Below are 27,167 nucleotides of genomic sequence, written 5' to 3'. Positions count from 1 at the left end.
CAAGATATCCCTCCCGGTTCTCAAATGCCATATGGAGGTGTGGGACCAGTCTGTTTTGCATTTCTGCCCCTTCTACTAGTCTCATTGTGGCTTCTTCTTTATATCCTTAGTTATAAAACTTCTGTTCAGCCAGACTTCAGATGGTTCTCCAGTTTGATTATTCTATAATTTAGTTGTAATTTTAATGTGATCATAGAAGGAAGTAGGCACAGTGTTTATGTACTCTGACATCTTGGATCTCTCTTGCAATCGTTTTTTAACAATATGTAAAAAGTAGAAAAAACAAAGGGGGGAGCACGAGGCTCCCTGTGCCTCAGAGACTTCTAATGCAGAACAGCCATTGTTTCAGCAGAATTTAGAGGCTATGGAGGCATGGAGGTCATCAGTAGTTAAAGAACTAGCTCACAGTCCCCAGAGCCGAGGTCCTTTTTGTCCCCTAACTGCCCCGGAATACATGTCCTCTCTACTATTGGAAATTCCTAGCCAATGGCTCCTGAATCAGCTCTCAGAACAGAGGGCCCCTACCTTCTGCCTAGAAAACACTCCCCAGGGGCGCGGGGCCCTTCCAGAGTAATCTTCCTGGGCATCTGGATGTGGGATGAACATACAGTGTCCTTAGGCTGTCTCAGTGATAGTTTCAGTTAAACCCTATTCACATTCCAGCATTGCCACTATCATGTGCAAATTGTGTGACCTTGGGTAAGACACAGCCTCCTGAAGCCTCACTTTTACCATTTTTCAGTGGACTGTTAGTAGTAGGAAAAACAGCACTTGGCACCCGGGAAATTGCTCAGGAAACAGTAGTAGCTGCTGTCATGGTGGGGCTATGGGATTGTTATTAATCATTGTTAATTTTACTGGAGAGAACCATCATTCATTGGCCAGCTCAAATGCCACTGCCTCCATGAATCAGACCCCATTCCTCTGCCAAGAGATATCTCTCTCTCCCCTGGTCTCCTGGAACATTTCATAGCATCTGCTACTTTCTCTGTGGTAGTGGTGTCATTTGTATTGTTATCACTTGCAGAGGTGCTGAGTTACCAGAATGAAGGAAAGGCCAGGTCAGAGACTTTCTGTTTAAGTAAAGACCAGAAATGCTACCTCAGTGGGTTTCAAATATTTGTGAAGAAAGCGCATTTGGGGGACCTTCTGGAGTCAATCTTTGTGACTCAGGATGCATTGGAGTCCATAACAGGCAGTGAAGGGAGCAGAGTATGAAACGAGGAAGTCCTTTCTGTACCGTCCAGGGCTCCTTCCTCTGTGGTCCCTACTCCACTTACGGGAAGGTGCGTTCAGAACCTGCTCAGCCCTCCACTGTGGCTGCGGCTACACTGCATTATTCTTATCTGCTAATGTCTGCCACCCCGCCCCCAACACAGTGCTGGGAACACTGTAGACATTCAGTAAATATGAAATGGCTGGATTAATTAATTAAGTCCAGTTAAACTGGGTCTGAAGAATTCACAGACTGGGGTACCACAAGGCTCTCATATTCACGTACATTTCCTTCCAGTGCACTGAGACAGCCTGGAAAAGGTCCTGGAGCTTCTATCACATCATGGTCACTGCCATGTATCCTTAGCACTTGAAAATGTAATGCAAGGGATGCCCATACGGAATGATTTCTGAATGAGCTTCCTGCCTTAAGGCAAAGGTCAATTGGCCAGTGCAGTGAGAAGGACCACCAGGTGAATGAAACTGTCAGAGGGGAAATAATGTGGGGGAAAGGTTGCTTGGAGCATCGCTTACTGTGGGCGCTTAATGGATGCTAAATAATTGAAAGAATAAAGTGAGAGATGGGTGAGTGCTGCATTGACAAGCCCGTGGTGAATCAAGGGGGTCCTAGAGCATTTGCAAATTGGTCATTAATGTTTCATCAACAGTGTCTGCATCCTTTGTTAATTTTGAATGGTAGCAGGACTTTCCAATCACAGGGACATAGCTTCATGAGAAAGTTAAATAGAGGAATTATGCCTGCAGACAATTCTACCCAATAGTTTGTTTATTTCAAAATAGTGTAATAGCTGGGGATGGCCTAGCATTGCTTCTTAATGTGCTTAGAAGGGACGTGAGTGCTTTCACGTTGTGACATTTCGAGGGGAATTATGGATTTTAGAGCATTACAGCTTTATTGGTTTTTTGTTTTTGCTTTGCCTATTTTTGAAGTGAAGTTTTCTAAAGCTGAAATGATTGTTTATTCATGACCGGGAGGGGACGAGGAGACATAGGGAATCATAATTCGACTCATCTAGAAAGAATGCCTTCTTCAACATGATTTTTGCTATTGGCACAGCTGAGAACACACTCATATGATTCTCCCCCCTGCAGTAAGTGACAGGAAAAACACATCCCGCATTGTGGATAGCTTATAACTGGCAACAAATTGGTTTAAATCATAAAGAAAACTTCAGAATACACAGCTCACTGTACTTCCAGAAAACGTAGCTTGAGGAATGCAATGGATGCTCAGTTGATAGTAGGAATGTCAGGCCCAGTCGTGAGCCTCCAGAGGTTGGGTTTCCTCAGAAAATAACCAGCTACTTGCCCAGTGTGAGCTGTTTTTTGGTAAAATTTTCCACTCTCTGCTGCTGCCCCGCCCTCCATCTGGGGACGCTGCATCGTATGGGTTGCTGAGCCTGCTGTGTTTAAGCTGTCCCACCCGCAACCCTGCCTGAGCCCACCAGTGCTTTTTTCATTGACTTTTGAAGGTAGTGCAAGAGGGGCATGTCCCTTGTGTGGAAATGTCCCCACACTTATGACAGTGGCCCATCCTGCAGCCCTACCCAGGAAGCTGGAAGTGAATTGCGCTGGCTCTCGCATCTGCGCTGCTCGCTCACACCGCAGATGGCTATTATTTCTATTTTTCACAGCTTAACTGAAAAGGGCACTTAAGCGAAGCAGGCATTTAGTCCCAGGCAGAATCAATCTTCCTGCTGGAGGAAAGAGCCAGGCCCTCTGCAGCTGGTGTTTGGAGTTGCTTTGAGTGTATGTTGACTCAACTTCCTCTCAAGGTAACGGAAATGAATAGCTTGTGCTAACGATGAGGTGTACCCAGAGCCCCCTCAGTCTCTGGCGATGCCCCATTAGGGCCTGTTGACTGGGCCAGGCACCCTGAGCCCGGGTCAGGTGGAAGCTCCAGCCTGGCCACAGGGTCTCCAAGCCTGCCTGGGACCTGGGGGCGGGCATAGCCTTGGCAGAGAGCGCAGGGATGAGCAGATTGAGCAGGATCAGCAAAGAAAAGGGGGTAAGGAAGCAGGGACCAGGCACCCAGTTTTAGAGCAGACAAGGTTGTTCAGAAAAGGCAGAGAACCCAACTGTACGTATTTTTCAAAGATGAGGTATGTGCTCATTTTATTTTCCTCTTTGTAAGTGTTTCTGGTGTATCACAATACTTTGTAGTCCTCTGAGTACTGAGCTCTGTTTCTGTCCTCAGCGCTCTTTCTTTCCCCTTGAGAGATGAGCGTATCAGTCAGTCATTCACAGGGGCCTGTGCCCTCATTCTTTAAGCACAAGGCTTCCCTGCTTTGGTTTTGTTTTCTGTTTGCTTTTTTGCAACACAGGTTTGCAAGTATAAAATTACTATATCCCGTCACTTACCCTCAAAAAAATAAACAAACAAAAAACAAACCTGCCTGTTTCCCACGGGATTGACTTAAATGACTCTAAAGCAGAGTTTCTCCCCCTCTGCAGTATTGACATTTTGGGCCAGATCAATCTTATTGTGGGGTCTGTCCTGTACTTTGTAGGATGTTTATAGCATCCCTGGCCTCTGCTCGCTAGGTGCCAGGAGCTATGTGCAACTCCCCCCCCCCCCATTGTGGCAGTCAGAAATGTGCCCAGACATGGTCAAGTGTCCCCCAAGGAGCAAAATTCTCCTAGTTAACCACTGCTCTAGAGGAATCATGCTAAGGCTGCCCACCCATGTTAAACATATGCCTGTCCATATGGTGGGATGGGTCATTCTTAGTATTAAACTGTTTGTTATTTGTTCATTTATTCACCTATTTATCCATTGATCCGTCCATCTGTTCACCCAGCTAAGCAGCCAGTAATGCATCCATCCAGTCAGTGGAACAACAGTGCCTTCGGAGCTGGACGTACTCAGTGTAAGGCTGGCTCTACTCATTACTGACTGCACGGCCTGAGACTTAACTGCCCTGAGCCACACGCTCCTCGTCTGTAGAAGAGAAAGCAGTATCCCTCTATGAGAAACAGCAGGACTGGGATTAGACCAGGCTTTCGGAGAAGACGGTGGGTTGGAAGAGGGGAAACACTGGTGCAGAGATTCAGAACAGAAGGGTGAGGTGGTGGGAAGAGAGCCGATTCAGAGCCCAGGAAGAAGCCGTCAGAAGCTTATGAAGACTTCCAGAAGCGCAGTGCAGTGGGAGCCTGAGAGAAAGGACCACCGAAGGGGAAGATGGAGTTGACGGTGACATGCTCAGCAAGGTCTCGATGGGTAAATGTGGAGTAACAGGTGACAAAAATATTGTTCACAAAGAACAGATTATACAAGAGTTGGCAGTCTTTCAAAGGTCATGAGCTAAGTTTTTACTTAATCATACTTATTAAATGGTTCTCTTGTTAGTAATTTTTCCTCCCCTATAAATTGTGAATTAGTAATTTTATTATGTGATTATGTTGTAAGAGCTCCACATAGATAGTTTAAAGACGAGGAAAGTGATGCACAGCAAGGTTAAGTGACTGGTCCCAAGTCACACAGCTCCGAGGTGGCAGAGCTGGGCTACAGACCCAGCTCTGGCCCTGGAAGCACAGGCCCCAGGACATGGGCTCATTGTCTGAAGAAAACACTGAGGCCTGGGGCGCGTCAGTGTGACCATCACACCACCCAGATGAGCAAATGATTCTCAAGGTGACAAATTTTGGGCATTTAAGAGAATCGGGAAATTGGATTCTTTAGAGGCTGAGGAATGAGACTGCGTTGGTTTGACAGACCCTGGGGACCAGCACCCAGAGGAAGAGAACTGCCTTCCTGTTTTCCTTTCCTTCTTCTTCCTGCTCCTTCTCCTCTTTCCTCCCTCCTCCCCTTTGCCCTTCCTTTTTCTTTGTGGTTCCTCCTCTCTCCCTACAGCCTCAAAACTCGCGCCTCTGCTGAGCTGTATCCCGGCTCCCACAGGGCGCGGGATCCAAGACCCTCCAACTCCCGCTCCCACATCCTCCCGACACCCTCCCCTTTGCACTCATGCCATGGGCTCCTGCCCCTGGATTTGAAGCCACACGTACAGCATTTCCACACATAGGAGTGTGGTTGTTAAATGAACAGTTCTCCTCTATCCTGCCCTTGGCTCTCCTGCACATTCCGTGGGTGGTGTGGTGCTGTGTCATGGGGGCAGGGTTGGGCCAAACGGTTACCTGGAGCTCAAAGCCCCATTTGCACTGAAATGGCCCTGAAGCCTACGAGCTTTCAGTTTGGGGCACACTATTTGATGTCTGCCTTTTCCGAGAGCCTTTCCCGTTGAAATGGGAGCTTACAACAATAGGGCCCCTTGGTCCCGCTCTGGGCCCCGGTATTGTTAGCCATGGCTGGGAATCTTTCCCTTTTCAATGTCCTCATGTGAATTGTGACGTCGTGTGTCATCTGGGCTGTACTGTGGCCAGGTGGTATCAGACCTTCATGTAGCCCATGCTGGTGAACCTCCGCATGGAGTTCAGGCCTGTCCCCCACCCTCTGCCTCCCCTTCCCCTGCTCTCCTCCTCTGCGCTCCTGCTAACCCAACCCCATCTCTGAGACAGGATTTCAAGGCTGCCCCTCCACCCTCGGGGTGCCAGCGTGGCTCACCGGTTCCGGCCCCCGCTAGCACTCTGCCCCTCTGGAGCTCCTTATACGTGGTTTGCATGGCTTCTTAATGTGCGTCCTTTCTCTCTGGATCGGAAGTCACTATGCAGCAAACATTGCTCAGCACCTGTCATACGCTGGCCACGGTGCTAGGTGTTGGGGATGGGCAATGAATGAACAGCCCTTGGAAATGACAGCCGTGTCCACAAATGGCTCTAGTCACAGGGCACAGTGTAATGAGAGGTGCGTCTCGGTGCTGTGGTGATAATGCCCCAAGCCCCCCTCGGAGGGCAGGGCCTACGCGGTGTTCAGCCGCGAGGAGTGCAGTGAGGCGGCGGCGCGTTCACATGTGGAAATGCGTGCGGTTGGTTGTACCCGGCACACAGCACCCAGCTGTCATCATTCTCAGCTTTGTGGCTCCGCTCCCTTCCAGCCCATTCCCCCAAGTTCCAGTATCGGGCCATGCATATGGGGTTCAGAAATGCTTCCTAATTAAAACAAAACAAATGAACACGTAAATCTTGAGCCCATCAGGACAGAATTAGAGAAGCTGGAGAGAAGCTGACGTTGGTGCAATGGGCAGGGACAGTCTGAGGAGAGGTTAGATCCCGGCACGTCAGACTTCCCTCCCAAGGGTCAGCCACGCTCCGCAAGCCCGTCGCTTAGCCCCGATGGCCTGCAGTGACTCTCCCCTTGCTCCCCTTTCTTTTTATTCTCCAGAAACAGGACCTTTCCATACACTTTACTTTTTTGTTTTTTAATCAGGAATACTTCCAAGCCTAGTCCTGTATTCACTCTCCTTCAATTCAGATCACCTCTGTACACATTTATCAAGTTCTTCCTGGGTGCCATGCCGGACGGGGCTCTAACAATACGGCCGGGATGAGACAGCCCTGCCCGCCGCGGGGCTCTGTCTGGCAGGACAGACAAGGAGCTCCGCAGGGTTGCGTGCTGGGCCCACCTTGCCTTCCGCAGACTAACGCGGAGACAGGTACCGGGACCGTCGTGCTTGGGTCCCCTTTTCCCAGACTGAGGTTTTGTGTGATTGTAACTTATTTGCAGATAATTAACCCTAGAGTCAAAAAATCATACCCTTCTGCCTCTGCAGAGATTGAAATCAGATTTTTGAAGAGAAGCAATCATTGTATAGAATTAAAAGCTTCTTGATGAATAATGCTGTCGTTACACAGGGAGGAAATTACAGTAGCACTTTCTGCTATGTAATTAAAAAACCAAAAAAAGCAAAGATGAATGAAATACCCACAAGTGAAAATGGAATTTGGTTTTCAACAGAGGAAATTGAAACTCTGTCAGTCCCATGGTTTTCATTTCCCAGTCTAAGTGAAGTGTGTCCTGAATCATTTCAAATTATAACAGGGGATCTCATGGCACATTTTCTTTAACCTTTGTAGTAACGTGACTTAAAAAAGGAGATTTTTACCCTAAAAAGATGAGGGGTTTTTTTTTTTCCATCCTAACCCTTTTTAAAATACCAAAATCATTTTATGGGCCCAGGTGGGGTCACAGTCTATTTTATTTTCTCAACTGTCCCTCCTCTCAACTGTCACACATTGATTATAGTAGTTCATCGGTTTTCCCATCTTTAATCGCACCAACTTTGCCCAAGAACATACAAAGATTAGTAACCCAGAGCTGGACTTGTAGGCAAAACCGTGGAGTCCGCCCATACTCCCCGATCTGGTTTTTCCTCATTATCTGAAATCAAGCCAGAGCATCCGTAGGTCCACACTGAGGGCCCTGCAGCATGGAGGACACTGACTCTGGACACTGGCGTCAGGCCTGGGGTCTGGTCCCAGCCCATCGTGTGTCCCCGAAAATAAGACCTGGCTGGACCACCAGCTCTAATGCGTCTTGGAGCAAAAATTAATATAAGACCCAGTCTTATTTTAATATAATATAAACCAGGTGTAACATAACATGACCCCGGGTATGATATATGATATGATATGATATGATATGATATGATATGATATGATATGATATGATATGATATACCTGGTCTTATATTAATTTTTGCTCCAAAAGTCGCTTTAGAGCTGATGGTCCAGCTAGGTCTTATTTTGGGGGAAACACATACTTGCCTGCTGTGAAACCCTGTGAAATCCATAACTTTTCTGAGCTTCTTTGTCTACATGTACAGACTAGGAATTGTAATATCCTCTTCATTAAAGTTGTAAGAATTCAGTGAATTGATATATGAATGTCTGGTGCATATTAAGTCCACAAGAAACACCAGCTTTTATAATCATTTGTTGCCACTGTTAAAAATAATCATGGATTCAAGAGTACTAAATTAGCATTATAGCCAATGGATTTGGGATTACCAAAACCTGTTGTGCAAGTTCCAGTGGCAGATTTAAACATTAGGAGCAATGGAAAACATAGTCCGACATCATTCTCCTTGGAATTCTGGAAAGCTGGGCTGGAGCAGGTGTCCTGTCCCAGGGGCCTTAGAGACCTTACCCCCAAACCAGATCTCGGAGTTGTACCCCTGGAGGACAAGAGACCAAAGGTCCCGAATACACCGTCTCCCAGGAGAAGGAGCTATGAGGAGGCAGGAGGAAGCGGGAAAAGAGCTGATCTCCTTTAGGACTCCAGGTACTTGGAAGGAGGAGGCAGGCCTTGGGCCTTTTATCGTCTTTGCACTGAGATCAAGGCCAGGGGTCATTGGGGGAGCCCTACCTCTTTGGGGGCCATCGTAACACGCCGCAGTCTTGTCCACTCAGGCTGTGTCCTGGAACCTGACCATCAGACCAGAAGCCCTCTCCGTAGAGGGAGAGCAAGATGATGACGACGGCAGCAGTGAACACTTACACAGAACTTAATGTGGCCAAATAGTATTTCAAATGCTTTACAGAAATTGTCTCATTTTATCTTCATAGTAACCCTTTAAGATAGGTATTTATAAAGTGCTCACCTTATGTTTAGGGAAATTGACACAAAATTAGTACAAATAATTAGAGCCTGCAGAGTTCCTCTATAAATAAAAAGGACAGATGGATAGATGGAATAGTATATCTATCTGCAGTATCGTACACTGTATCTATCCATAGATAGGTAAGTCTTCTCCTTCTCCTCCTCACACTGTTGCCTCTAAAATGACCATCACCATAAGATAAGCAGCCTTTCAGAAGATTAAATCCACATTTATTCCAAGACATGCTACCTGGTTGTTTTGCAGATTATATTAAAATGCAAAAAGCCCAACTGACAGTATTGAAGCAAAAGCGAGAAACATTTTTCATTTAACCTCAGCGGATCCTTCTTTTTACTATACATATCCCTGTCTATTTATTATAGAGATGGCTACAGAACCTTAAATACAGACCAGCATGAATTCAACTCTTATAAATTTAAAACCATCATAGGTGCTAGAACAGTCCTTTTTCAATCCAGAGGGGAGAGTTATCTAAGAGGTGCTTAAATACATAGCAAACCAATTTACTGCTTCAGCATCTGTAACGTAGAATCATTTTCATTCCATCTCCCTCATCTCTTTTCTGTCTCTACAATTTCCATTAGTACCTGAGGCTGTATCCTCCTTGCCTCCACATTAAACCGGATTACTTTGGTTGAAGACATTGATTTTAACTTACTTTCCTTTTCCTTTGCCCTGTCAGTTACTGTAAGGAAATGGAGTCCAACTTCATGGGTAGCATAGATTAGCAACCCTCTCAAACAGGATGATCACACACTTTATTCTTATAAAGGTAAAACTGAGCAACACAAGCCTCATCTGTGCACACTGAGAACCACTCACAGGAGCCCTAAGAGATAGTGGGGGGAGCAAGAAGTGGACTAAGGCCCTATGTGAAGACCAGCTCCTCCCTTTCTGTACAGTGTGAGCAGTGGAGGTGTTGGTTGGCTGACCTAACCCTCCTCCACAGCTCTTTTATGCCTTGCTCAGAAACAACTATGTGACGCAGTTCTGGCCAAAGAAGCAGCAGAAGTTTCTGGATGAGGTTTCCTACAGGCTTTCTGCCTGGCACCCCCTTTGGCCTTTTCCCCTGCATTCCTTCTTCCATCTATGTGTCTGCAGTGCTAACATGAGGCTTGGAGAGGGACAGCCGTCTCGCAACCATTAGCAAGTGCATGTGAAGATAGCAGCCTACTTGCTGAGGATGGTGGGACAGGAGGAGTGCAGACCTCTCAAGCCGTCACGGGCAGCTGCTTTGGTCCGCACACCTTCAGAAGTTTCTTAACGCGTTGGAGCCAGGGCAGCTTTTTCTGTTGCATGCAGCTGTACTCACCAGCACTGACACACAGTGTGGCTCAGAGCCCTGAAGACATAGAATAGGTTGTTCTGTTGCAAACAGTTAAAGGAAGTGGGATCCTGAAGAATACATGAGTAAACCGGATCCTTGGATGTACATTTCTGCAACCTAAAGAGAGGTCAATGCATAAGAATTCAGCAAACGAGTAAGGATGCATGCCACAGTGCAGTGCATCGTTTTTATTTAGAGTCAAGTGAAAAGGCCAGCAGTGTTTCCTGCTTACCAGATACAAAGTCATCTACATAATTATAGGGAGTGTTTTTATTGCCAGAAACATCTAACTTTTATAAAAGCTTAAAGTAATTTTTATTATTTCTGTAAAATGTTTTTATTAAAGGAAACACCATATGGTAACAGCAAGAAGACTTAGTTACAAGTCACGAAGCTAGTCACAGATTTCTTTCCAACAGTTAAATTCAAAATACTTATCACAGACCCTACATTTAGGAAAAAAAATAAATTGCAGGTTTCAAGACTCCTGAAAGTATAAAATTTTCACCAAAATAGTTGTGCATTTGTTTTGTTTTTTGTTTTCATTCTCTAGAATACACAGTCTTAGAAGACCTAGGACTTACATTCAAAATATTTACCAGCCAGTACAGCCCGGGCACTGACAGAACAGATGTCAGCCACAGCCGCAGGTGTGGTTGTGCTTGGTGCAAAGTCGTGGACATCAGCCCGTGGGAAACCTCAGGGCAGGGTCACATCACGTATGTGATGCTGAAATGTATATCCATCATACATATCCTGATCATTTGCCATCCAGTCACCACAGTACTGGCAGAATGCTAGTGTACCAGGAGGTGGGTTGGATTGTGTGGTTTCTACCTCTGCCCTGGTTTGCTTTGGCTTGGTTTTGAAAACACTGTAATGCCTTGATTTTAGATACAATGAAAGATGGCCTCATCTCATCCCACCCACAAAAAGCAACAGCAATAAAAACAAGAATCCTAACCTCCAGCTCAGTAATTTCCAACTTTGAAGATGTTAACACTGGCCTGTTGTTTGAGTGATGATTGTGTAACTGCCTGAGAGCAAAGCGGGGGTTGGTTGGTGTGCGTGTGGGTGTAGGTGTGCGTGTGTAGATGAGTGTGACTGTGCCGCCATCTGATGCAGCGTCACCATAAAACCATCTCCCCTTACAGTCACCCACTTGCTCCCCTTACAGTCACCCACACTCCTACCACCCCCAGCCTCTAGCAACCACTAATCTGTTTTCCATCTCTGTAATTTTGTCATTTTAAGAATATTATATAAATAGAGTCATACAGTATGTGACCTTTAGAGATTAGCTTTTTTTTCACTCAGCATCGTGTAGAGATCCATGCAAATTGTTACATGTATCAAAAAACACAAGAATCCTAACTTCTGACACAGCCATTTCCAGCTTTGGCAAAATTGGGACCCTGGCTGTTGTGTGATTGATTCCTCCCTGGGAGGCAATTCTTAAAACCAAAGCAGAAGGTTGTTTTCTTACATTTAGACTAAATTAAAAATTGCTCAGGAGGAAGAACTGTGACCTCAGTCATCAGGATCGCTGAGCCCGTGTGTAGGATGTGGAACTAGCTCCGTGCAAAACATCTACAGACAGACAGACGTTTCTGGGCTATCGCTGACCACTTCGTGTCGCAGAGCAAACTTCTGGAGTATTAGTCCAAGAGGACCTCCCTTCCAGATCTTCTCCTGTGACCCTTGCTTTGGATCCGGGAGGGCAGGGCCCGAGCTCCCCACAGACGGTGGGTCATGGCAGGAGGCCCCCGCACTGCCACAGGCTCACACAGCATCTTAAAGGCCAGGGAAAGGAGCTTGATCTAGACCTAGCTCTCTCCACTCTCAGGGCTTCTGCTCGCCCAGCCACTCTGCTAAATGCGTTACAAGCATATTTTATATAATCCTCCCAACAACTGACTGGCCCCACTTTACGGGGGAAGCAATTGAGGGTTAGAAAAATTAAATAACTCCCCAAAGTCACATAGCAAACCCAGAACTTGAACTATGGTTTAAGTGAACCCCCGAATTCCTGCTCTTAACCACCAAATTATTTCAGTCTAGAGTGACAAGCAGGCAGCCGCTCCGACACCAGCATGAGCCACCTGTGTACTGGTAGAGAACACAATGGGTGGCGCTAGAAGTCTTGAGATCCCCCCAAGCCATGGGCTAGAGCCTTTCAAAGCCTTTCATCGAAGGCATGATAAAATACACATGCTAAGGTTTAAGCTGTCCCTTAAAAATAAGGAACCTGGGAGACCTAAGATTGGGGGGAGGTTCATTGCCTTGGGGACCTCCTTGGTGGTTTTGAAACACCTGGGAACTTTGAGTCCATTTTAGTTTTTCTCAATGAAGTAAGTAAGCGGTGGCGATCTCTTAAGTCTGTGAAAGCAGAAGCTAGTGCCAGCGCTGTCTCTACTCAAAACTAAGTCCCAAGTGAGTTGGTCTCTGCCTTTAAAAATTAGTGGCTCCAGTATGAAGCAAAACATTACTTTTTTTTTAATCTTTCTTCTTTATTCTCTATCACTTGATTTTTTTGAAAAAGCAAAATCCTTCAGCTTGGTTTAAGCAGCCACACTGACGATACTGACAGATCCCCACCCCCATGGTCAGGGTGCCACACAGGACCCACATTCCAGGCGCCGTTGTCCAGCCTCTTGCGCTCACCTGCAGTGGGAAAGGGCAGCTTCCCAGCTTCACCTGGGCAGAGAAGCCCTCTTGGAGACTCGCCTTTTAGTCCCACTAAGCAAATAGGGAAATGAAAGTAAGGCAGACAGCATCTTAGTTTCTAGCTGCGGCGCCAGCACTGCTGAAGACGGGTGCTCCGGGATTTGTGTTGTTTCTGCCCACGGGTTCCATCTTTTGTAGGCAGCGCTTTTGAGAAAATAAGTGTGCCCTCTGCCCTGTGTGCCCTGTTCTCCTTGCCAGGAGCCCCACTCAGGCAGAATATGTGCAACAACCTGCTGGATTAACTAAAGATAAAGTGGACTAGCTTCTGACCATCATCCTTTTCAGTCATGTCGATGCTGGGCACTGCAGGGCCGCCAGGCTCCTCAGGGTGGCTGCCGTCCTCTCCACACCAGCCCCCACACGGCTTCCACAGCAGCAGCCCACAAGCACTGGCACGCTAATTGCTCACACTCTGATGATAGAAGGTCACGTTCTGTTTGAAGAGGAAGAGGTGAACCAAACTCTAAGAAATCCATATCCTCATTTTCAACTACTGCGCTTCCAGCTGTCTCTGTACACGGGCCCACCGCTGTACAGGCGGCTGCCACAGGCGGACCCCGCTGTGGGCTCTGTAACACTGGAGAGGAGTGGTGGCATAGCACCCTCAGCTGTGACACCGTTTCCCCACCCTTTGTCAGATTCTGCCCCTGTTCCCAGGTCTGCTGTGATTCTTCAATACTATGCAAGCAGTTAGAATGCCAAGCAAGTGGGGGCATTTCTCCAGGATCTCGGGGGTACAGCATAGTTTAGCTGACACCATCCAGCTGATGTGGGCAGTCACCCCGTTCTTGCACCTACATTTCACCTTCAGGCCGTCGGTTTACAACCCCATGGCCAGTCCCATTGAGCAGCTTTCTGGCCGGGCCCAGCTGAGCTGCCCTCTTTGGTTACAGGTGCCTCCGTGTTCAATAGCCCCCTGTGCTGTCTCCGGGGTATGTGTGTCATGCAGGGTCTCTGGTCCCACTCCCTTGCTAGCTGCAATCTGCCCTTGCTAGCTTAGCCATGGCAATTATATCAATGGCCAATGGCTAACTGGTTACAGCTGATGGCCATCTACTACCCGAGCCAGCACCTTTCCACATGAGGCCGAGAGCCTGGAAACTGTTCTCCTGACTCTGTCCCCACAATGTGAACTCAGCCTTGGCCACTATTTTTTTTTTTTTTTTTTCTGCTTGGGACAGAGTGTTTCTATGTAGATTTGGGGAAAGACAGACCCAACTCTTCCAGTTCTAAGATTAATAATTATCTCGGAGCCAGGTTTTTTCCCCAAAGTTTACTTGAGTCTCCAGGTTTGCTTGCTCCCAAATTGTCTCCTATTATTTGTTACCAACATTCTCACCATGCAGCGGGGCTCATGGGGTGTCGCTGGTACCTCGTTTCCCACAGATCTAATTTGGGTTACATACAAGTTTTTACCCTCCCACAATTTTGCTTTTAATCATCACCCCAAATCTTATTTTGTCTCTTCTTCCTGCATTGCTTCTCTTCCCAGATGTCTTATTCCTTTGATTCTAAACATAGTTTCTACAAAAGAACCAAGTCAATTAGTGTAAGGGATGAGGACGGGGAGAAGAATGACAGTTTTCAAAACTTCTAGAAGGTTGTTTTTTACGGAGTATGTTTTATTTTTTCCCATTGTATGTAGTACCTTCTAAGCATTAACTTCAATGAGAACTTTGCCTTTAGAAGAGTTGGAGATTTTTTTTACCTGTACAAAGTTTCCTCTTATTTTCTTATCTGGCAGAATTTTTCTTCTGTTGTTTTGTTTTGTCTCATTTTTTGCCTCATTTGGTTGGCTGGTTGCTTTTTCTGACCCTCCCATGACCCCCACCACCACCACTTCTGCTTTCCTACTTGCCTCATACTTTCTGAGTGTCTGCAAAGAAAAAGATATGGTTCACTGATTTGAAAATAAGGAAAAGGAATCTGGTAATATTATTCTAAATAGGTAACCTTCCTATTCCATAGGATTTCTTTAAACAGGAAAAAAAATGTCAGAGTCTTTGAAGGAATTCTTGAATATAGAAGGAAAGAAGCAGATGCCCCCATGCCTGCTGAGAACTGCGGTCACAGTTCTCTTGAGAGAAATTGCTTTTCGCCTGATGGCCAGTGAGCTGCCTGCAGGTGCATTTGTGTTTATGTGTGGGTGAGGTGGGAGGGTATCTAAGGGTTATGCAGCAAGAGCTGGATAGATGCATGCTCCAGTAGGTCAACAACATTATCGGTTTAGGCGATGTCTCGTTATTAGAGCTCTGCGAATTCTCCTGGCTATAACCCAGCCCTCTTGAAAACTTTCAGGAAAGCCCTTTAGGGATTTCAGTCTTTTTTTTTTTTTTTTTTTTTTTTTTTTTTAATGGGATGACAGTGGTCAACAAAACAACATAGTTTTCATGTGTACAATTCTGTAATACATCATCTGTATCTCACACTGTGTGCTCACCACCCAGTCAGTTCTCCTTCCATCACCATATATTTGATCCCCTTTACCATCTTCTACCACCCCCCTCCCCTCTTACCCTCAGGTAACTACTAAACTGTTGTCTGTGTCTATGAGTTGTTGTTTCTTTATTTGTCTTGTTCCTTTGTCGCCTTCAGTTTTATATCCCACATATGAGGGAAGTCATATGGTTCTCGACTTTTTCTATCTGACTTATTTCACTTAGCATAATAATATCTTATTAATGGCAACTTATGCTCTCTTTTGAAACTTTGACTTTTCTCACCTCTAAAATTCCCATGATGGGACCGCCTTAAACTGATGACTTTCATCTTTCAAACTGATCTGTCACGTTGGAAACCATGGAGACCTTCTTTTGTCCACCCCCAACCCTAAGACTGGAATCCACGGCAACAATCCCTGATGTGGGGACGCTGACCACAAGCTCTAGAGGGCAACACATGAGGCCAAGATCATACAGGACCTTCCTGACAGCAGCTGAAAGGCTACAGTATTTGTATTGATCTACAGAAGCATTCAATCAGTGCTCCTTATTTTTTTGTCTCTTTGCAGCTGCACAAAACAACTTGAATATTAGAAGGCAAAAGCCATGCTCTATAATAACCTCATGAAAATTTTATGGCAGCATTTGATCAGTAACAAGCCTGGCTTAAAACCATGTTTCTAATGCTGATGTTGAAGGCTCGTACTTGCACTGAAATTATTTTCTTGTTCAGGTGGCTACGTAAGGAGGTACTTGTTTATATGTACCCTGGTCGGGAGGAGTCGGGCGAGTGGGTGAGGCAAGGAGAACATATTCACTGAAAACATGCTTCAGAGTGAGTTGTTTCAGTCTCCTTTGAGGAAGTAAAGAAACAAATGTGTTCTATCAACAGGAATTTAATAAATGCCTGTTATTTACACAACTTCTACAATAATAGTTTTCCTTTCATTGACGACTAGTTACATGCTAGGCACATTTTATGTTTGTAACAGTCGCTGTGCATTTCTCCTCAGCACCTTTCCACCCTTACAGATTACATAGCAGCCCTGCAGTTTGGGGCATTGACCCCAGCTCCAGGGAGACCCCTAACTAACCTCAGCTAATGGCGGTCATTTCATTTCTCCCACCCAGTTCTAAGCTAATCAGTGCAGGCTACTTCGCCTGTGATGGTGATTGGCAGAGGACTGGGTGATAACCCATTGGGGACCAGTGATTTGTTAGTGGAAGATGTGAGATATCTGAGGGCTTCTGGGAGTGTTTCTTCATTCTTAAGGGTGAAACTCAGGGGGGATGTTTTCCTGTGTGGATGCGAGGCCTAGAGCTGTTGGCACAGGTCTGGGGATGATGCTGGCATATGCAGGAGAGGAGAGCTGAGACAGAGGCAGAGAAACCCAGCCAGGGCCCCTCTGTGGGACGGGGCTCTCACCTGCCCTATTCTAAATGACACAATTTGATCCAACTCGTTTCTGAATTATTTGAGCCTATTCGTATTGGGAATTCTGTTACCCACAGACAACTCCATCTGACTGAATCGGTATCTTAGCAAATTGCCCATTACAACTCTCTGAGCTTGGTACTATTATAGTATCTTTTTCTAGATGAAGAAGCAGAGGCTTTTGGGGTTTAAGTGACTTCCCCAGGTCACATGACCAGTAAACAGCTGGGCTGGGATGCAAAGCCAGTTCTAGCTGATTCCTAAGCCTGTGCTCTCCGGCCATGGTCTCCATCCATTCCCACATCCTCACCAGCTTTTCATCGGGAAGGCATTCACTTTGGGGTGGGGGGAAGGGGGCAGGAGGAAACCCACCATTTCTCTGCCTTTGAACCAAAGTAAATAAAGGCCAGAGGCTAAGGCAGGTGCTCAAGGATTTCTGCAGTACCCCCGAGCGCCGCGCGGTCCTGTGACTTTAGCACAGGAAGTACCGTTAGGACACAGAAATGTCTTGGCAGGCAGCATAGTAAATCACTCTACCTTTTTATTGCCATATACGACACATGTGCAGAAAAGTGCATAAATCATAAATATACAGTATAATGAACAATCATCAAGAGAATATCCCAGTCAAGAACTATTTGGATTTGACAATTACATGTCGTTGGCAGAGGGAATGAATGTGGTTATCTTGGTCATCGTTACCCACCCCTCCCGTCACATCACTAACTTTATCTGTAGCACTTGGCACGCTTTAGGAACATGCCATACTCTGTTACATTTATGCCAAAATTCACATCCACAGATATACCCACAAAATGATATCCTAGAAAAGAGCCATTAACAAAATAAAACTTAGTCTCTTAATTAGGACTAGAGCAGCAATAAAGTTGTTAGCCCTTTTCTAGTTTCTGGCTCTTGTGGTGCCAAATTCTCAGGCAAAAATGGCCTCTGCAGAGATTTCCTGGAAATCCAAAGTTATGGAGCGGTTTCCAGGGTGCTTGGGGAGAGGTGATAACTGTCCCTGCCCCCGTGGCCTCCCCGTTGCGCCTTTTCCTTCTGTCCCTGAGGGCTGAGCCTGGCACTTGAGAGTGCCACTCCCACTTGTGGTGGGTGTTCTGAAGTAGACACAGTTCCCTGTGTGTGCCTGTGTTTTAATGATCTTTTGATTTTTCAGCAGAGATCCCGCACAGGTAAATACCAGTTTCTGTTTGTGTATAGCTCTTATAATTGATTCTTTATTACCTCTTCTCAAAGACAGTAGAATAAAAAGGTCTGTTTGAAGAAAGCACAGCATGTCCATTGCTGCAAATAAGAGAGTAAATAAATCAATGGCCTTTGCAGCTACCTTTTACACCACAGTGAGCCCTCTGACCCTGCGTGGTACATTGTCAGAGGAGAACGCTTGGAAAAGCTCACCACTGAAAGGAACCCCCAAAGCCTGTGATGTGGAGACAAGCCTCCAGCTGGCGTCCCTCTGATTATAAGACAGGTTAATCAGGACATTCCTCTCCAACTCATATCTTACCCCTTACTTAGAGTCTTATAGAGACAAACAGTGTGTCTTCCAGCCCTGATGACTCCTTTCTGATTTTAATTACTAAAGTAATCTATTTGATAATACCTTACATTCCCAGGCAGCCAGCAGATAATTATCTTTTTACACTGCCGAGACCAGCCCAACACCTGGCAGGCTTTCTTCTAGGAGAAGCCAGAGCCTGTCCTGTGAACAAAGACAATGGACCTTAGATGGTGCATGGAAGAGGAGGTACACACACACGCACAGGCACACACACATGCACGCACACACGTGCACTTTCACACATGCGAGGCCACACGCACACACGTGCACTTTCACACATGCGAGGCCACACACACATGCACGCACACGTGCACTTTCACACATGCAAGTCCACATGCACACGCACACACACACTCACACATGCAAGTCCACACGCACATGCACACACACGCACTTTCACACATGCAAGTCCACATGCACACACACACACGTACACATGCATGCACATGCACACATGCACACACATGTGCACTTTCACAATGGAAGTCCACACACACGCACACACACACTATCACACATGCAAGTCCACACGCACACGCACACACTTTCATACATGCAAGTCCACACGCACACACACACACACACATGCACGCACACATGCACGCACACACATGCACTTTCACACATGCAAGTCCACACACACACGCGCACGCACACACGTACACATGCACACACACATGCACACACGTGCACTTTCAAACATGCAAGTTCACGCACACATGCACACACACTTTCACACATGCAAGTCCACACACACATGCACACACACGTACACATGCACACACATGCATGCACACATGCACTTTCACACATGCAACACCACATGCACACACATGCATGCACCCGCACACATGCACGCACACACGTGCACTTTCACACATGTGAGGCCACATGCACACACACATGCACACATGCATGCACACATGCACGCACACGCGCATGCACTTTCACACATGCAAGTCCACACACACATGCATGCACGCTCACTGCACACTCACGCATGCACGCACACGGTCACACACACATGCTCATACACACACATGTGCTCACACACACGCTCACACATGACTGCTCCATACCAATGTACCCAGTTTCTGTGTCTGGCAGTGGCAGGTCCTTGTCTGCCTGCTGCATGTTGATTTGCGCGTTGAGTATAATCCAGACAATGGCTGCCTTGCGCCCCTCGTCACTCAGTTCCTGCCACTCAGCGCTCCCACAGCCAAGTAGGGTGGCAGCGTGCTCTTAGTTTTTTCAGATAGAAGTGCTTAGCACACAGCACCTACTCAGGCAGCAGCTGGTAGGCAGCAGCCAGATTTGTCTGGTGAGACTGGGGCCTCGGTCAGGAGGAAGGCAGCCAAATAACTGGTGTGGGGAGTAGCGAGGGGAGCGTGTCCTCAGGACAAGGTCCAGTCTCACTCATTGTCATCCCCTTGGCGACTGTACAGTACTCAGTATCAGTGTCTGTTAATACAGGCACGCTTTGTTTGCTTGTGCTTTGCTTCATCGTGCTAGATACTGCATTTTTTACAAATTGGAGGTTTGTGGCAACCCAGCATCGAGCAGGTCTGTCAGCGTCATTTTTCTAACAGGCTCAGATGACGGTTAGCATTTTTACCAATAAGTTAATTTTTAATTAAGGTATGTACATTTTTTTTCTTGTAATAGTGTTTATTAATAGTGCTGCTCAGTGACTGTTTAAAATTGTAACTGCTATAGTCTCTCCCGTGGATGAAATATTTTGTTTCATTTTTTTTCCCCATTTTTTTTATTTTATTAGTTTCAGGTGTACAAGACAAAGCAATACTTAGACGTTAATCATTTATATCCCTCACACTGTGTGAACCCCCTCCCCCCATCCACTACCCCTCTGACATTGCTCACAGCCATTACATTTCCACTGTCTCTATTCCTAATGCTGTACTCCGCTTCCTGTAACCACATACATACATATATGTATATATAAAATTATAGTTGGCATTCATTATTGTTCAGCTTTAGGTGTACAGTGCACAGATCAGGCATCTACATCATCCCTGAGGTGGTCTCCCAAATGGGACACATGTCCATCGGATACCCTACAAAATCTTTACATTATTGATTATGTTCCCCAAATTAATTTTCGAAACCCCATACCATCTTGTGCATACCGACTATTTTCTAATCCCTTCACCTTCCCCCTTATCCACACCCCACTCCGCCCATCTAGCAACCCTCAGTTTTTCCTCTAGGTCTCCAAAACTGTTTCTGATTAGTTCATTCACTTATTCTTTTCTTTAGATTCTGCATATAAGTGAGATCATATGGTATTTATCTTTCTCTGTCTGACTTATTTCACTTAACATAATGTTCTCTAGGTCCATCCATGTTGTTGCAAATGGTAAGATTTCTTTCTTCTTTATGGCTGCGTAATACTCCATTGTATAAATGTACCACAGTTTCTTAATCCAGTCATCTACTGATGGGCATTTCGGTTGTTTCCAGGTCTTGCTATTGTGTATAGTGCTGCAATAAACATAGGAGTGGATAAAGATTTTTGAATTGGAGTTTTGGATTTCTCCGGATAGATACCTAGGAGTGGGATTGCTGGATCATAAGGTAGTTCCATTTTCAGATTTTTGAGATACCTCCATATTGTTTTCCATAGTGGCTGCACCAATCTGCATTCCCACCAATAGTGCACAAGCGTTCCCTTTTCTCCACATCCGCCCCAACACTTGTTGTTTGTTGATTTATTGATGATAGCCATTTTGACTGGGGTAAGGTGGTATCTCATTGTGGTTTTAATTTGCATTTCTCTGATGGTTAGTGAGATTGAGCATTTCTTCATATGTCTGTTTGCCATCTGTATGTCCTTTTTAGAAAAATGTCTCTTCATGTCCTATGCCCATTTTTCAATTGGGTTGTTTGTTTTTTTGGAGTTCAGTTGAGTGAGTTTTATATAAATTTGTGATATTAACCCCTTGTCAGATATATCATTGGCAAATATCTTTTCCCATTCAGTAGGATTCCTTTTTGTTTTATTGATGGTTTCCTTTGCTGTGAAAAAACTTTTTAGTTTTATGTAATCCCACATGTTTATTTTTTCTCTTACTTCCCTTGCACGAGGGGATATATCAGTAAAAATCTTGCTCCAGGTAATGTCTGTAAAGTTTCTTCCTATATTTTCTTCTAGGAATTTTATGGTTTCAGATCTTACATTTAAGTCTTTAAGCCATTTTGAATTTATTTTTGTATATGGTGTAAGGAGGTGGTCCAGCTTCTTTTTTTTTTTTTTTTTTTTGCATGTGTCTGTCCAGGTTTCCCAGCACCATTTATTGAATAGACTGTCTTTACCCCACCGTACATTCTTGCTTCCATTGTCTTAGATTAAATGGCCATATAGGCAGGGATTTATTTCTGGACTCTCTGTTCTGTTCCATTGATCTATGTGTCTGTTTTTATGCCAGTACCATGCTGTTTTGATTACTGTAGCCTTGTAGTATAATTTGATGTCAGGTATTGTTATACCACCCACTTTGTTCTTGTTTCTCAAGATTGCTGAGGCTATCCGGGGTCTTTTATGATCCCATATAAATTTTAGGATTGTATATTCTATTTCTGTGAAAAATGTCATTGGTAGTTTGATAGGAATTGCGTTGAATATGTATATTGCCTTAGGCAGTATGGACATTTTAACTATATTAATTCTTCCTATCCATGAACATGGTATGTGTTTCCATCTATTTGCATCTTCTTTCATCTTTCTTCAGTGTCTTATAATTTTCTGAGTACAGATCTTTTACTTCTTTGATTAAATTTATTCCCAGGTATTTTATAGTCTTTGGAGCAATTGTAAATGGGATTGCTTTTTAAATTTCTCCTTCTGATGTTTTATTATTGGTATATACAAATGCAACTGATTTCTGAATATTAATTTTGTATCCTGCTACTTTACTAAATTCATCTATCAGCTCTAATAGTTTCTTGGTGGAGTCTTTAGGGTTCTCTATATATAGTATCATATCATCTACATATAATGACAATTTTACTTCCTCCTTACCAATTTGGATGCCTTTTATTTCTTTTTCTTGTCTGATTGCTGTGGCTAGAACTTCCAGCACTATGTTGAATAGAAGTGGAGAAAGTGGGCAACCTTGCCTTGTTCCTGATTTTAAGGAGAATGGTTTTAGCTTTTCCCCATTGAGTATGATGTTAGTTGTGGGTTTATCATATATGGCCTTTATTATGTTGAGATATGGTCCCTCTATTCCCACTTTCTTAAAGGTTTTTATTTTAAATGGCTGCTGGATTTTGTCAAATGCTTTTTCTGCATCTATTGATATGATCATGTGATTTTTATTTTTCATTTTGTTAATGTGGTGTGTCATATTAATTGATTTGCAGATGTTGAACCACCCTTGCATACCAGGGATGAATCCCACTTGATCATGGTGTATGATCTTTTTAATGTATTGCTGAATTCTGTTCGCTAATATTTTGTTGAGGATTTTTGCATCTATGTTCATTAGAGATATTGGCCTGTAGTTTTCTTTTTTTGTGTGGTGTCTTTGTCTGATTTGGGGATCATAGTGATAGTGGCTTCGTAAAAAGTGTTTGGGAGCCTTCCCTCCTTCTGGATTTTTTGGAAGAGCTTGAGGAGAATAGGTGATAATTCTTTTTTGAATGTTTTGTAAAATTCACCTGTAAAGCCATCTGGTCCAGGGCTTTTGTTTGTGGGGAGATTGTTGATTACTGATTCAGTTTCCCTGGTGGTAAACAGTCTATTCAGGTTTTCTGTTTCTTCTTGAGTAAGCTTTGGAAGGTTGTACGCCTCTAGAAAATTGTCCATTTCTTCCAGATTGTCAAATTTGTTGGCATATAGTTGCTCATAGTAATTTCTTAAAATTTTTTGTATTTCTGCGGTGTCTGTTGTCACTTCTCCTCTTTCATTTCTGATTTTATTAATTTGGGTCCTCTCTCTCTTTTTTTAATGAATCTAGCTAAAGGTTTGTCGATTTTGTTTATCTTCTCTAAGAACCAACTCTTGGATTCATTGATCTTTTGTGTTGTTTTTCTGGTTTCTATGTCATTTATTTCTGCTCTGATCTTTATCTGTCTCCTTCCTTGTACTTCCTTTGGGCTTATTTTGCTGTTCTTTTTCCAGATTCCTTAAGTGTGAAGATTAACTGTTGATTAGTGATTTTTCTTGTTTCTTTAGGTAGGCCTGCAATGCTATGAATTGCCCTCTTAGGACTGCTTTCGCAGCATCCCATAGATTTGGGGTCATCATTGTTTTCATTTTTGTTTGTCTCGAGATATCTTTTGATTTCTTCTTTGATCTCCTGGTTGACCCATTCATTATTTAGTAACATGTTATTCAGCCTCCATGAATTGGTGTGTCTTCCAGTTTTTTTTCCTGTAGTTGATTTCTAATTTCATAGCACTCTGGTCAGAGAAGACAATTGGTATGATTTCAATTTTCTTAAATTTATCAAGACTTGTTTTGTGGCCTAACATGTGGTCTATCTTGGAAAATGTTCCATGTGTGCTTGAGAAGAACGTGTATTCTGCAGCTTTGGGGTGAAATGCTCTGAAAATATCGATTAAATCCAAGTGGTCCAAATGTATCATTTAAGGCTGTTGTTTCCATATTGATTTTCTGTCTGGAAGACCTGTCCTTTGTTGTCAGAGTTGTATTGAAGTCCCCTACTATGATAGTGTTACTGTTGATCTCTGTCTTTATGTCAGTCAATATCTGTTTTATATATTTAGGTGCTCCTATGTTGGGTGCATAGATGTTTACTAGGGTTATGTCCTCTTGTCGGATCGATCCCTTTATTATTATATAGTTCCCATCTTTGTCTTTTAATATGTTCTTCATTTTAAAGTCTATTTTGTCAGAAATAAGTATTGCAACTGCAGCTTTTTTCTCATTTCCATTTGCATGAAATATCTTACTCCAACCTTTCACTTTCAGCCTGTGTGTGTCTTTTGATCTGAGGTGAGTCTCTTGTATACAGCATATACAAGGGTCTTGCTTTCTTATCCATTCAGCCACCCTATGTCTCTTGATTGGAGTGTTTAATCCATTTACATTTAAAGTGATTATTGATAGGTACATAGTTATTGCCATTTTAAAATTTGTAGTTAGATTGTTTTCATCTTTCATCTATTTGCAGAAGTCCTTTTAATATTTCTTGCAGTGCTGGCTTGGTGGTAATAAATTCCTTTAGCTTATTCTTTTCTGGGAAGCTCTTTATCTCTCCATCATCTTTAAATGATAGCCTTGCTGGATAAAGCAATCTAGGTTGTAGGCCTTTGTTTTCCATCACTTTGAGTATCTCCTGCCACTCCCTCCTGGCCTTCAATATTTCTGTAGAAAAGTCATTTGGTAGTCTTATGGGAGTTCCCTTGTATGTAACCCTCTGTCTTTCTCTTGCTGCTTTTAGGATTCTCTCTTTGCCTTTAACCTTTGCCATTTTAACTATAATGTGTCTACGTGTGGACCTGTTTGGGTTTATCCTGGTTGGCACTCTCTGCACTTGTATGTTGGTTTCCTTCATCAGGTTAGGGAAGTTTTCAGACATTATTACTTCAACTGTGTTCTCAATCCCTTGCTTCCTCTCTTCACTTTCTGGTATTCCTATGATGCGCATGTTGTTGCGCTTGATGTTATCCCAGAGGTCTCTTAAACCATCTTCATTGTTTTTTATTCTTTTTTCTTTCTGTTGTTCTGTTTGGGTGATCTCTGCTAACTTGTCTTCTAAGTTGCTAATTCAATCCTCTGCTTCATCTAACCTGCTGTTAATTCCTTCAAGTGAATTCTTTATTTCAGTAATTGTGTTCTTTAGTTCTAACTGGTTGTTCATTATGATTTCTCTATCCTTCTTTATGTCGTCTCTAAGCTCCTTAAACATTCTTATCATCAGTGTTCTGAACTCTGTCTCTAATAGGTTGGTTACCTCTGATAGGTTGGTTCCATTTCTGGAGGTTTCTTCTGTTCTTTTATTTGGGACATGTTTCTTTGTTTCCCCATTCTGGCTGACTCTCTGTGTTTGCTCCGATGTATTAGGTAGATCCCCTAGTTCTTAGTTCTTGCTGGGTTATCTTATGTAGTGTGTGTCCTTTATATTTGACTTGCACTACTTCGTCCTTCTCCTCTGCGTGTGCTCCAAAGGTGACTCTTGTGTGTTGTGTATATTGTCCTGTTAAAGAAGATCTTGAATTGCTTTTCACTTGTGAGTCGGTGGGGTTAACTCCTAGGCTGACTAGTTGTGAGACTTGGCTCTGCCCACCGCAGGGTGTTCTGCTGCATGAGGGTTGACCGCTTAAATGTGGTTTGGCCTCTATGGGCTCTTGTGCCTGTAGAGAATTCCCTCTGGGTGTGTCACTTGTAGGTCAAACCTGGTAGTACTCTGCTTTGGTCTGGAGTTGGCCTCTGGGTGTGTTGAATCTTGTGCCTCTTAAGCTGGGCCCTGGTAGGGCAATTTCAGAACAAAGCAAATCACCAAGCACAACAACAACAACAACAAAGAAAAAAATCAAATACATTCACATGTAAAAACAACCGACAACCCACACTCAACACAGGCAAAGATATCAAAGATATAAAGACAAAACAAAACAAAAAGCAACGCCAGTTTTGGCTTAAGCCCACCAAGTAATCTCCAGGTTGTCCTCTGCTGTACCAAAGAGTCCCTTGCGTATTGTGCAGTCAGAGCCGGTCACCTGGTGCCCAGAGTGATGTTGGGACTACAGGTTTAGATGCGTGGGGCTGAGGGGTCTGGATGGTAGTTTCTACAAAGCCAGTGCAGTTTCTGCCCTTGCCTGCACATATGCACACTGAGAGTAGCACCACCAGCCCTGTGTCCAGTTCTCCTGAGTCTTAGGGCACTTCTTCCACGTGTGTGTATGGGGGGGGGGGGGGCAGGCAGGAGATTTCTGAGCTGCTGAAAGCTCAGAGCTGCATCTGCCCCTTACTGCTGACCCCTGGGAGTGCCTCCGCAGTTGTAATTGCCCTGCCCTAGGCAGGTCAGAAAGGGTGGGGGCTGGGGATGGAGGGGTCTTCTCTGTCCCAGCCCAGCCATGTCACACTCTTCCCACAGGCCAGAAAAGGTGGTGGCTGAGGGTGGAGGAGTCTCTTCTCTCCTAGCCCATCAAAAACCACACTCCTCCCAGCCTCCTCCCTGGGTCAGAGCCCTCCGTCAGTCTTCCCAGAGCCCGAGCACCGAGGCTCCTCTGCAATCTGACACCACTCCTCAGTTCAGGGGCCAGTTCAAGTCTCTGGAAGCGCGGGGGTAAGATGGGGGGGGGGGGCAGGTATGGAGTTTGTGTCCTTTGTCCGTCCTAAGGCTTAACTGGAGGTATCAGTTGAGGTTATTGCCTCAAATGCTGTATATGCTGCCCCCTCAGCGGGAGAGATCAGCTGTGGGATGCAGGGAAAGAGCCCACCTCCTGGCTTTTATGTTCTCTGTTCTGTCCTGGGATCCCCTGCGTCTCTGCAGCCGCAGATGTGGGCCGGGTCTCCACTCCGCTCCCTTCCCTCTTCCCCTGCTCGCCCAATTTTCCCACCTGCAAGTAATCCTTGCACGAGTCTCTTAGCTGTTCTACGTGATGAGCAGAGTCCTTTGATGGGTTATAGATGTCCCGTTACTGATAAGATCCGGAGGAGAACTCAAAAAGTGCGCCCACTGCCGCCATTCTTATGACGTCAGGTTATGTACATTTTTTAAGACATATGCTATTGCACACTTAATAGACTACAGTAAAGTGCAAATGGAATTTTTACATGTACTGGGAAACAGAAAAGCTTGTGTGACTGCTTTATTGCAGTAATCACTTTATTGTGGTTGTCGGGAACCGATCCCACAACGTCTCCAAGGTACGCCTGTGTGTGTTAGTCTCTGCTACTCGCCAGACTCAGAGA

The 27,167-nt window shown here is 44.7% G+C and overlaps 1 protein-coding gene across 6 annotated transcripts in view; it reads left to right on the top strand.

Annotated features, from left to right (window-relative positions):
* FARS2 (phenylalanyl-tRNA synthetase 2, mitochondrial) overlaps positions 1 to 27,167 on the top strand; it is a 558,189-nt gene that overhangs the window by 451,654 nt on the left and 79,368 nt on the right. The window contains exon 6 of one of the 6 annotated variants that reach the window (XM_088791396.1): positions 14,776 to 14,931. The exons of the other annotated variants lie outside the window; for them this stretch is intronic. Coding sequence (XP_088647522.1) covers positions 14,776 to 14,920 — 145 coding nt within the window. The 3' untranslated portion in view covers positions 14,921 to 14,931. The remainder of the gene's footprint in view (positions 1 to 14,775; positions 14,932 to 27,167) is intronic. 6 annotated transcript variants of the gene reach the window in all.

This window comes from Rhinolophus sinicus, chromosome 14, assembly GCF_057876585.1.
Source record: "Rhinolophus sinicus isolate RSI-liver-muscle chromosome 14, RSI-T2T, whole genome shotgun sequence".
Classification (NCBI taxonomy): Eukaryota; Metazoa; Chordata; class Mammalia; order Chiroptera; family Rhinolophidae; genus Rhinolophus; species Rhinolophus sinicus.
This window is presented reverse-complemented; position numbering and strand designations above follow the sequence as displayed.